At 43.3% G+C, this 13,066-nt stretch overlaps 1 protein-coding gene across 8 annotated transcripts in view; it reads right to left on the bottom strand.

Annotated features, from left to right (window-relative positions):
- col15a1b (collagen, type XV, alpha 1b) overlaps window positions 1-13,066 on the bottom strand; it is a 112,550-nt gene that overhangs the window by 38,807 nt on the left and 60,677 nt on the right. For all 8 annotated transcript variants that reach the window (XR_009797910.1, XM_061840379.1, XM_061840375.1 and 5 more), the window contains 3 exons: window positions 4,527-4,604; window positions 4,291-4,353; window positions 4,059-4,211 (listed from right to left, as the gene is read on the bottom strand). Coding sequence is in view for 7 of the 8 variants with exons in the window: in XM_061840379.1 (XP_061696363.1) it covers window positions 4,059-4,211; window positions 4,291-4,353; window positions 4,527-4,604 (294 nt within the window). In the remaining variant the exon portion in view is untranslated. The remainder of the gene's footprint in view (window positions 1-4,058; window positions 4,212-4,290; window positions 4,354-4,526; window positions 4,605-13,066) is intronic.

The following is a 13,066-nucleotide window of genomic DNA, read 5'->3' as shown; positions in this document are numbered from 1 at the left end:
ACCCCCAAAATTGACTCAAATTAGGAAAACCCTTCTTCCTATGTTTAATGCACAACCATGATTTCTATATTTCAATCATATTATATATTTATATGCCTGGGGACTCAAATTAGCATCCTGGGGGCCATTTGAGATGATATTTCATGACCCCCACCTTAACAGGAAAGTTGAATGTTTGTGCGGCCCTTGAGTTTTTTTTATGAATGGCACTTCCACAGTGTTGTGTGCGGAGCTGACGAACATAACCATCATGGCTCTCAGGGTTGTGACTTCGAAACAAGCAGCGAAACATTTTTCATTGAGGAAATTTACTGCAGCGCTACCATGGAAAGTTTTATTAGTACTTTTGCACACAACCTGATTACACCATCATCCTTGCTTATCTTATTTAAAAAAAAAAAAAAGAAATACATTTGAGAAGATTAGATTTTCAAAAAAATTCCAATTTAAACTGTGCGCACGTGCACGTCCACCTGTGGCCCAGGGCAGCCAGGTTCTGCCTCTGGGGGCCCAGAGGCAAATTGAGTTTGAGATGTAATATAGGCAAGAGTTGTTAGCAGTATTACCCTCTCCTTATTTGTTTTTCAAATTTAGTCTGATTGGTTTTATTTGTAACGCTAAGGTTTCCTTGTTCTTTAGTGATGTATGTTTTGCTGTGGCACATCCAAATGTTTTAACACTATGGCTTTACTGAGCTATTTTCCACCACTCACGCGGCCATCAGCACCAGCTTGCCCACCACCTTGGAAAGCTAGGGCAGTCATGTGACCAGATAAGATGTTTACTCCTTGTGCCAGATCATAAAAAAATAGTTAAGACATAACAACAAAAAAAAAAAACAGAAAGCGGATAAACATACACAAGCTCTATTAACTTCCACATTATTAAAATATTTATGTATATAAGACTAACTGCCTTTTAAAACAGCATTTTAACAACCACACAATGGTGCTAGGCACACTGGGAAATCTTGTGATTACGAGTTGATGTTTTTACTATGACATCATTGTTGACATAATCACAATGGCATTTTAAATGTGAATCTAAATATCTTTTAAATTCATAAATGATTTAAAATGAATTTTTACTCATAAACTTCATTTCACTGTTATGGTATGTATAAGGCTCACTATTGACTTGAAAATTTTGTTGGGGGAAGAAAATGTGCATTTTACACGAGAAACTATGGTTAGTTATCACATTGAACAAAAATGTAACTGGAATGCATTTTTTCTCCTATTTTTCACAAGATGAACTCTAAGATCTCAGCCTTTATCTATGTACACAAATGCCCATTTCTCTCAAATATTGTTCAGTTGATTATTTGTCTTTTCCCAAGATAATCGATCCACATCATACCCTATATTATTATTATTATATCTCAAATCAGCATACCGAGATCCAGATTTCACAGCATGATTACCAAAGAGTTGTGCTTGAGTTTAGACTTAGAAATCTACAGTTTTATTTTTTCGCTCACCCAAACGATCGGATAAATTCAGTCTTCCATCGGCCCTGTACAGTGAATACCAGGATTCATCCACAAAGAGAATACCTCTCCTAAGTGCCAGATGCCATCAAATGTGAACTTTAGCCACTCAAGTCATTTACAATGATAAACTGTCATTTGACGGTCAAGACCCTAAAGTGTGTCATGAAGAAGAGCTTCCCTGAGATCTTTACCGACACTTTAGGCAGAAACTCTTTAGTTGTACTGAACGATTGTCGCATAACCTGTGTGGGTGGCTTGTCTGGACGATCATGGAGTTGAAGATACTTAAGATGGGTTGGCGTGGTTACTCATGGTCTGAGGTTGCAGACTCCATCCATCCATCCATCCATCCATCCATCCATCCATCCATCCATCCATCCATCCATCCATCCATCCATCCATCCATCCATCCATCCATCCTCCATCCATCCATCCATCCATCCACCATCCATCCATCCTCCATCCATCCATCCATTTTCTGAGCTGCTTTACTCACGAGGGTCGGGGGAGTGCTGGAGCCAATCCCAGCTGTCATTGGGCAGGAGGCAGGGTATACCCTGAATCGATTGCCAGACAATCACAGGGCACATGGAGACAGACAACAGTTGTGCTCACGATCACACCTGATGGCCAATTTAGAGTCTCCAATTAATGCATGTTTTTGGGATGTGGGAGGAAATTTGAGTGCCCGGGGAAAACCCACACAGAGAGAGACACGGAGAACATGCAAAAAACACACATGCGGGGCGATCCATGCCGGTCCTCAGAACTGTGAGGCCAAAGCTCTACAGCTGCGTCACCATGCCACCTCCGGATTGGATATAGTGTTTAATTCTCTGTAACACCATTGGGGATGGTTTATGGTAGAGAAATGAACTTTCAATTACTGGACAAAAGATGTGTCAGACGTTCCTGCAGTCAACATGTCAATTGCACACTCAGTCAAAACTTCTGATGGCTGTGGCATTTTACTCTGTGATACAACTACACATTTTAAAATGGTCATTTGGGGAGGCCAGCATCATGATATGCCACATCTTTGATGTGGTTGGCTGGCTGTATCCTAACAAAGGTGATGTGCTCACTAACATAGATTTAGAAAAAAAAAATTAAACAATATTTGGGAGGAATTGGAAACAGTTTGAAATGATTGAGAGCATAGCCAGTGTTGTATTTGTATTATTGGTCATCATAGATTTTATGACGAGCTTAATCCTTGTGTCTAAGCATTTAAAATCCAGACCACATACCCTCTCTGCTGTCTTGACAGATGAACTGTAACATGAAGCAGTGCATCATTTTTTCATCCTTAGTGGAAAGCTGACAAGTCATCAATAATGATTCCTCTCATTCCTCTGTTTCCAGAAACACTGCATTCCAAGGCACACTTAAATATTTAATTAGGTAGTATTGTTTTCTTTTCAGTATGCCTTAGAACAATGTGTTCAGTGAAAACATAAAAAAAAGACATGTGTAAATGTTAAATAAGACAAACAACCTCAAGCTGTGATAGCATGCTCGTTTGTGTTCAGCTCCATATTAAGTGATGGAAGTCATGAAGCAGATAATGTCAAACCAGTCTGATCATCACAGTGAAGGGAAGTGATGGTGGTTTCCACACATCTGCGTGGGTGCAGACCACTTCAGGCCAAACACTCAATACAGTATGCCATTGTAGGCACAGCCATTAGCCACAGTACTGATACAAGGACTGCTTTATTCCTCATGCCAATATTTATTCATGAACAAAATGGTCACCTTTACTGTTTCAAACTAGCATGCATTAAAAAAAAAAAAAAGGTGACTCAGTGTACTGGCTTTTGACTGCCCAACTGCATTGTGGTTTGCTGGTTTACCAAACAAACTAAGAAATATATACCTCGCCCGATACCCAAGCAGAGCCGAAGTCAAGTCCAGTTCCAGAGGCAAAACTGGACTCAGAATCAGAACTGAAACCAGAGCCGAGGTCAGAATACAACCTTGTGCTCAAACCTGAACCACCAGACCCAGAACCCCTCAACCAATCCTTTAAAATCTGCAACAGAGTGGAGAGGATGAGCAATTGTTTGATATAGAATGTGGACAATGAGAATGAAGAGGGGAAATATTGGTGGTGGGAAATGAAGAAAGGACTAGTGAGCAATTTAACTGTAAAACGATTAAAGCATTGCTAGAAAGTATTAACAGAGCTTTTAATTGATGTTTTCATGTTGTCCTAAGGTGGAAGCTACATCTTCCATAGCAATTTGGGGAGACATGACCCACTACTGCAGTTCTTTATTACACTTTAATATTTACTGAATTATCCAGCTAATTAATCGGATGATAGTTTCAAAATGGGTTCTTAAAAAAAAAAAACATAAAATACTAAATAAATTGTGGTAGAAAAGATGATATACGACAATATTTGTGTGGTCTTTTTTTAAAATAAATACAGCACACACCCAAACTCACACACACACACACACACACACACACACCACACACACACACACACACACCACACACACACACACACCACACACACACACACACACACACATACACAGTATATTAGGAGACTTACTGGGATTCCTGGTTGACCTTGGAGTCCATCTTTACCAGGGGCACCATGTGGTCCAGCATATGTGTAAGTGTGCCCCTTAACAATGTCAGATGATGAAGGGTTAGTCCCAGGGGGACCGGGTGGTCCTGGTGGCCCAGGTGGTCCAGGAGGACCCTGAAGAACACAGTTGGATATATCTTTAATTTTGTTGGTGATCAACCATGTGCACTGTATTTTACAGCGCTACCTTTACCCTAATGAGCTCAGTATCAGTGTCCAAGTCCACAAAGCCAGACCCGAGGGCATCTTCTCCATACTAGAGAAAAAGAGACAAATAAAGAACACACACATGCACACAGACAGATACAGTGGCCAGTTGTTTGTTGTTTCATCATACATCAATTTTCCAAGGGTTGCATCCAAAACACGTTGAGCACAAAATCCGATTTGATTACGTTACTACCTTATAAACCTGTCAATAATACTTACAGATACACTGTGTGATCTGGGTGGTCCAGGGGGCCCAGGAAGGCCCTGTGGGCCGGGCAAACCAACTCCAGGATCTCCCTGAAGATAGTCATGTGAAGAAGAAAATTAAAAAAGTGAGCAATCTTTTGGAACAGGTGCTTTCAAGGTGTGATGGTAAGCATCCTCTCAAAAAAACTCAATAACTGAGTTGGCTCAACAGAGATTAAATTTATCTCTCCTTTCTGAGCCCAAGCACTAAAAGCCAAATGTTCAACTTTGAAACATGTAATATATTTCAAAATGCTATCCAAGCAACGCCTACTTCATGGAAGTCCTTGCTTATTTCAGCAAGATAATGCAAAACTAAATCCTCCCTGTGTTACAACAGTGTGGTGTCATATTAGCAGTGTTGGTATTAGACTGGCCTGCGTGGTTTCCAGAATATTAAAATATGACAATGGCCTCGGACTGTCACGACCAAAACATGGGGCTGGACCCAAATGCACAACTCGGGAGACGTAGAGACAGTTCGGGAAACAAATTTATTCAGTCCAGTGTCAGGGATCAGGCAGGCAGTCAGTGGTAGCAGCAGTAACAAGGACGTCAGGCGTAGGAGGCAAGTCAGTGGGCAGGCTGGGGTTGGTACACGGGAGATCAGGAACGGAACCACAAGAGTGCGGGAACAAGGCATGAGACAATGATCTGGCAAAGGCCAGACCGTACGAGGAGTCCTATTTGTATCTGTCCTAATTACAGGGATCGAGGTGCAGGTGTGCGCCTCACTCATTGCTGCAGCTGTGCCGGTCCCCGACACAGCTAGGACAGGGACCGGCAGGACCATGACAGTAAAACAGCCGGCCCCAGATGTCCCAGGCACCTCAGGGTGGGAGGCGTGAAAGTCCCTGATGAGGTTGGGATCGACCACGAACCGGGACGGGTTACATGAACGTTCCTCAGGACCATAACCCCCCAAGTCCACCAGACACTGGATACCCCTCCCCCGGTGGCATGGTGACAGGAGCCAGTGCCCCGAGTAAACTAGGCCTCCATCAACCATCTAGGGGGGTGGAGGGGGTTCAGCCGGAGGGACCAACAGGGATGACCGCACGGGCTTGAGCAGATTCACATGAAGCGTCTGCGGCCGCCTCACGCCTCCGTCTCAATGCCGACCACCCCCCCCCCCACCCGCGCAGCCTCCTCATACACCTGTCCCGACGGCAGCCGCCTTCCGCTCCTGCTCCGATGGCGACTGATCCACCGCCACCTCACGACCAAGCCTCGGTGGCGACCGATCTCCGGCCGCCTCACAACTATGTCCTGAAAGGTCTACATCCGAAGCCGTCGCCTCCCCGGTGTGGTTCCTGGTTCGCCTCTGGGTTCCTCCTCCTTCATAGTCATCAAACCTTGTTTCGCGTTGTTTGGATCCTGCTGTCTTCGACTGTGTAATTGTGCATCTCTTTAGTTAAGAATAAAACCCACTGAACATTATGCCTTTGCCTGGGAGTCCTGCATTTAGGTCAGCTTCCACACCGCTGGAATGTGACACGGACTGTTGAACAGCTAAAGCTGGACATCAAGAAAAAACGGGAAATAATTCTACCTTCAACAATTACATTCCTTAGTTTCTTTATTGAATGTTGTTGTGACGTAACACAATCGTAAACATGACCATTTCCCAGCTTTTTAGGGAAGTGTTGTCCCATAAAACTCCAAGTTAATGATTAATTTGCTAAAAACAATGTGCATCAGTTTGAAAATTAAATATTTTATCTTTGTTCATCAATCTATTTTCTGAGCCGCTCATCCTCACATAGGTCGCGGCAGTGCTGGGGCCTATCCCAGCTAACTTCAGGCAGGAGGTGAGGTACACCCTGAACTTGTTGCCAGCTCAGTCACAGGGCACAAAGAAACAACCGTTCACACTCACAATCACACCTAAGGGCAATTTAGATTCCCGGAATTACTGTATGTTTTTGGGATGTGGGAGGAAACCTGAGTGCCCAAAGAAAACCCAAACAGGCACGGGGAGATTATGCAAATTCCACACAGGTGGAGCTGAGATTTGAACTGAAAGGAACTGTGAGGCACACGCTCTAACTAGTGCCATTGTGCTTCTTGTCTTTGTAGTCTTTTTAATTAAATACAGTTTGAAGAGGATTTTCAAATCATTATACAGTAATCCCTCATTTTTCGTGGTTATTTGGTACCAGACCCACCTGTGAAAAGTGAAAAACTGCAAAGTAGTGGATCTTTTTTTTTTTTTGGGGGGGTGGGGGGGGTGGCGCATTGCCTTCACCCGTAATATACAGTACAGTACTGTACTAATGTATGCTGTTTTTTTTTTTGCTTCATTAGTCCATATCATCTTGCCGGGGATGCCGCATTATACTCTAACAATGCGGCTTCCCACTGCAGCACTGTACTAATGTATGCTGGCATTTTTTTTAATTTACTTTTTTTATTTATTCAGTTTTTGCTTCATTGGTCCTTGTTGTCGTGCTGGGGATGGTATGTACCGATTCAGCATTTTTTTTGGATGGGGGCGGGGGTGGGTCTCAGAAAATCCATAATGCACTGAATCCGCGATAGGTGAGCCGCGAAGTAGAGAGGGATTACTGTATTCTGTTCTTATTTGAATAACAAAATGTCCCAACTTCATTGGAATTGACCCCTCCGTAGAAATTGCGTCATCCACGTCACTGACCAATCAGAGGCCAGAGATCTGCATAAACCACGCCCCTTTTATGGACCCGCAGTTCCCTCAGACAACGTTGCATGGTCCAGTATAGCTTTTGTTAGCTTTTTATCACGTATTTGTGTTCTTTAACAATAAATATGGTTAAGAGGTGTAGTCACGGACTTTATAATAGTGACGACAGGTATCCTGAAAGGCTAGTTGGTGGAGTTCAATTCGTACCCTTTCCAAAACCGAAGACCCAGTACGAAAAATGTCTTCGATGGATCAAACTTTGTGGAAGACCGCATCATCAACTGAATCCATCTAATATCAACCGGAACAGAAGACCGAGTACGAAAAATGTCTTCGATGGATCAAACTTTGTGGAAGACCGCATGATCAACTGAATCCATCAACCGGAAAAGATATGCTTGAACGAAGGTAAGCCCTATATTTGATTTTCAATACATGTCTCATATAAATGAATTAGCAGTTCTTCGCTTGCATAACATAGCTAAGTGTGAATGATTGACACACTTGATCTGTGTTGACCGATATTTTGCGATGATCTGACTGCACAAACGTGTCCCTTTGTTCGCGGCTAAGAGCTAAGCTAAACCAGACTTTGTTTGTTTGCACGAAGGTATGCCCTATATTTGATTTTCAATACATGTCTCATATAAATGAATTAGCAGTTCTTCGCTTGCATAACATAGCTACCTGTGAAAGATTGACAGACTTGATCCGTGTTGAGCGATATTTTGCGATGATCTGACTGCACAAATGTGTCCCTTTGTTCGCGGCTAATGAGCTAAGCTAAACCGGACTAGCAGTCCTAAAAGCTTTCGACGTGCACTGAGACACCAAGACTGAAGGAAGGATGTTAGAGGACACTAAAGTAGTGATTGTCGTACTCAGTCGGGACTTACGTAGGTTCGGCACTAATTCAAGAATAATTATTGAGGGGAGCGCGTGACGTTACACAAAGAAAACGAGAGAAACAACTCGTATATCAAACCTCGCCTTCTTTTCCTTCATACGGCGGTTCACAAACAGCTATTCAGATACACATACAGATTCTGCACACAAGTGTGATAGGTAACACGAAAATAGGAAACTGTCAATGACGAATTCGTCTTTGGGTTATAATATATTATATTATGTGGCTTCTCGGTCTTCCTCTGACTCCGGAAAGATCTCGCGCTAATATCAATGGTTTCTCCGCCGATATGTATGTAAATACCATTGAAATACCCCTCGCTGAAATACTTGAAGCCCTGCTGTCTGCTTTTCACCGATATTTCACTGTTAGCTAAGAATGCGAGTGAGAAATCAACCGGTAAATCGGACAGTTTCGCCCTTTTTGCTAATTGTTTGTCTGACGTTAGCGCGCGTGGCGTGACATCACATCTGGAGGCGTGGTTAAGTGCCCTGTACGGAGAGGTCAATTGGGTTTGTACTTAATACTATTGTTGATCTTTATGAGAAGGGATTTTTTTTTCCTGAATAGTTTAAAAAAATCCAGCCCAATAGGGGTACAATCCAGTGCAATCTGGAGGCCGGTCCCAAGGCCAGATAAATGCAGATAGTTGCATTAAGAATGGCATCCGTCTTAAAACTTTGTCAAAAAAACACAAGTGTTCATCTAATGAATCCCATACTGGATCGGTTGTGGACCGGGTTAAGAAGAGGAATGCACAGAGCCTACAACTGAGTGTAGGTACTTTGAATGTTGGGACTATGACGGGAAAAGCTCAGTGGTTGGTTGACATGATGATTAAGAGAAAGGTTGATGTATTATGCATTCAAGAGAACATTGGAAAAGGTAGTAAGGCTAGAAGTTTAGGGGCAGGGTCTAAATTATTTTAACATGGAGTACATGGGAAGAGAAATGTCACGTCATGTCATTATCCAAGCCACTTATCAGAAGGGTTGTGGGAAAGCTGGCGCCTATCCCAGCTAGCTATGGTTGCCAGTCAGTCACAGGGAGGATATCGACACCATCACTGAGCGGGAATCAATCCCGCGCTGCCTGCACCAAAAGGTAGGCGTGTGTACCACTACACCATTAGTGACTCGGGAAGAGAAATGGAGTAAGGTTATTTTAAGGGAAAATCTGGCTAAGAATGTCCTGGAGGTGAAAAGAGTATCAAATCAACTGATGAGGATGAAAGTTGAAATTGAGAGTGTTATGTATAATGTCATTTGCGGCTATGCCCCGCAGGTAGGAAGTGACCCACAGTTGAATTCTGGAAGGAACTAGATGAAGTAGTTCTGAACATCCCAGATAGAGAGTTGTGATTGGTGCAGATTATAATGGACATATTGGTGAAGGCAACAGGGGCAATGAAGAAGTGATGGGTAAGTACGGAATCTGGGAAAGGAACTTTGAGGGACAGATGATGGTGGACTTTGCAAAAAAGGATGGAAATGCCTGTACTTTTGACTTTTTTTCCCAGAAGAGGCAGAAACATAGGGTGACCTACAAGAGTGGAGAAGAAGCACGCAGGTGGATTACATTTTGTGCAGACGATGTAAACTGAAGCAGTTTATTGACTGTAAGGTAGTGGTAGTGGAGAGCGTAGATTGACAGCATAGGATGGTGGCGTGTGGGATGACTGGTGGTGGGGAGCAAGATCAAGAAGACACAAGTCGAGCAGAGCACCATCTGGTGGAATTTGAGAAAGGAAGAATGTTGTGCGGCCTTTTGGAAAGAGGTGAGACAGGCTCTCGATGGACAGGAGCAACTCCTGGAAGACTGGACTACTACAACCAAGGTGATCGGAGAGACGGGCAGCAGAGTACTTGGTGTGTCTTCTGGTGGGAAAGGGGAGAAGGAGACTTGGTGGTGAACTCCAATATACAGGAAGTCATACAAGGAAAGAGATTAGTGAAGAAAAAGTGTCACACTTAGAGGACTGAGGAGAGGCGAAAGCTAAACAAGAAGCATATGATGACATGTACACCAGCTTGGACACAAACGAAGCAGAAAAGGAGTGGTACAGATTGGCCGGACAGAGGGATAGAGATGGGAAGGATGTACAGCAGGTAAGGGTGATTAAGATAGTGATGGAAATGTGTTCACTGCTGTTAGTACTGTGCTAAATAAATGGAAAGAATACTTTGAGATGTTGATGAAGAAAATGAGAGAGAAGGAAGAGTAGAAGAGGCAAGTGTGATGGACCAGGAAAAGGCGATGATTTGGTAAGGGGGAAGTTAGAAAGACAAGAAAGTCAATGAAAGATGGAAAGACAGTTGGTTCTGATGACATGGAGGTATGGAAGCAATTTGGAGATGTGGCTGTGGAGTTTTTGACCAATTTATTGAACAGAATACTAGCAGGCGAGAAGATGCCTGAAGAATGGAGGAAAAGTGTGCTAGTTCCAATTTTTAAGAACAAAGGCGATTTGCAGAGCTGTGGGTATTATAGAGGAATAAAGTTGATGAGCCACACAATGAAGTTATGGGAAAGAGTAGTGGAGGCTAGACTCAGGACAGAAGTAGGTATCTATGAGCAATAATATGGTTTCACGCCTAGAAAGAGTACCACAGATGCATTATTTGCTTTAGGGATGCGAGTGGAAAAGTACAGAGAAGGTCATAAGGAGCCACATTGTGTCTTTGTGGATCTAGAGAAAGACTGCGGTATAGTATGCATATGTCTGGTGTGGCAGAGAAATATGTTAGAATAGTACCGGACATGAACAAGGGCAGTAGAACAGTGGTGAGATGTGCCATAAGTGTGACAGAAGAATTTAAGGTGGTGGGACTGCATCAGGGATCAGCTCTGAGCCCCTTCCTGTTTGCAGTGGTAATGGATAGGCTGACAGATGAGGTTAGATTGGAATCCCCTTCGAACATGATGCTTGTAGATGACATTGTGATCTGCAGTGAAAGCAGGAAGCAGGTAGAGGAACAATTAGAAAGACGAAGGCATCCACTGGAAAGGAATGAAGATTAGCTGAAATAAAACAGAATATATGTGTGAATGAGATGGTTGGAGGGGAAAGAGCTCCAGGGAAAAGAGATAGCGAGGGTGGACGACTTCAAATACTTGGGGTCAACAATCCAGACCAATGCTGAGTGTGGTAAGGAAGTAAAGAAACAGGTTCAAGCAGGTTGAAGCAGCTGGCAGAATGTGTCTGGTGTGTTATGTAACAGAACAGTTTCTGCTAGCATGAAGAGCAAAGTTTGTAAAACAGTGGTGAGGCCAGTCATGGTGTACGGATTGGAGACGGTGGCACTGAGGAGACAACGGGAAGAAGACCTGTAGGTGGCAGAAATTAAGATTTTAAGGTTCTTCCTAGGAGTGAGCAGGTTGGCATAGGAATTAGAAATGAGCTCATTAGAGGGACAGCCAAAGTTAGACGTTTTGGAGACGATGTTATAGAGAGCAGACTGGTGGTTTTGGACATGTCCAGAGGCAAGGGAATCAGTATATTGGTAGAAGTGTGCTGAAAATGGAGCTGGCACTCAAAAGAGTGAGAGGAAGACCAAAGAAAAAGTTGATGGATGTTGTGAGGGAAGACATGAGAGCAGTTGGTGTGAGAGAGGAAGATGCAGGAGATAGGCTTAGATGGAAAAAGATGACAAGCTCTGGCGACCCTTAACGGGACAAGCCAAAAAGAAGAAGAAAATGTGTATTTTAGCATAGCATTGCATTAGATAGCACCCGAGGGATATGAATTAAGGTTTAAGTTAGAAAGTAAGTTAGATTACTCACTGGGTAGTTCTACTTTCAAGGAACTCTAAGGTCTACTTCAGAGGAATACTGTGGGCATTAAGGCCTTTTACAGTTCGCCACCTCTCGGGTGACCACCTGAGGTTATTCGAAGGGGTCCTTGTAACAAATCTGCATTTAATGGTTCATTGCACCAGAGTGTTCAATGCCCACAGACTACCTGGAGCCAGAAAGGGGGTACGTTCCATCGGTGAGGGGATAAGGGAGGGTCCCCGTGGGAGAAACATGAGAGGTTGACCTCCTTCCACACCCAAGGGAGCAGGAGGATTTTACGCAAAGGTTGAGGGGGGATCTTTTTTCTGTCTCTCGAACACAACGCATGATCAGACCTGTAGCTTGTAGCTGTGACATCTCTTAATAAAAAATGAGCCCAAACTTCAGTCTCCGAGGTTGCTTCCTCCACCTGCTACCCAGACACAAGGGACCGTGAGTGCTTTTCAGGTGAAAAATTAGAATACTTTTTAAAATTTATTTACAATAAATAATTTCTTTGTTCCTCTATTTATGACAGTGAGGCATAGGGACACACAGCAAATAAACCCCATGATTGTGTCTTCTCCCTGCTCTCTCCCAAGATTGCACCTCAATGCATCTGAGAGTCAAACTCCTGAAGTTCGCAGATGACACTACTGTCAACCGACTCTAGACTTTCAAGTTCCTGGGAATTACAGTTTCTCAGGACCTGAAGTGGGAGACTAACATCAACTCCATTCTAAAGAAAGCTTAGCAGAGGATGTACTTGTACTTGCGGCTTCTGAGGAAGCACGGCCTGCCATGAGAGCTGCTGAGACAGTTCTACACAGCGGTCATCAAATCAGTGCTATGCCCCTTCAGAATAGTCTGGTTTGGTGTTGCTAGAAAAAAAGTACAAACTCCAACTACAACGGACAATCAAAACTTGCTTGCCCTCACTGCAGAAAGACTTGACTTTGACTAAGTAGCCAAGAGACTTGACCTGATTTTGACTTTAACTACGACTACTACTGCTATTACTACTACTACTACTACTAAGTACAGTACAAATTCTGAGTAGCTATGCGTGAATATAATTTCCAGAAGACTTTTTATGACGTGTCATTCTTAAAATGCCATCTGTTGTGTTGGCTCTTTGATCAAGGTGTCTGCGCTATGTTTTTTAAATTG

Source organism: Syngnathoides biaculeatus, chromosome 13 (genome assembly GCF_019802595.1).
Source record: "Syngnathoides biaculeatus isolate LvHL_M chromosome 13, ASM1980259v1, whole genome shotgun sequence".
NCBI classification, from domain to species: Eukaryota; Metazoa; Chordata; class Actinopteri; order Syngnathiformes; family Syngnathidae; genus Syngnathoides; species Syngnathoides biaculeatus.
The sequence above is the reverse complement of the archived record's forward strand: the minus strand, read 5'-3'. Positions and strand labels throughout refer to the sequence as shown.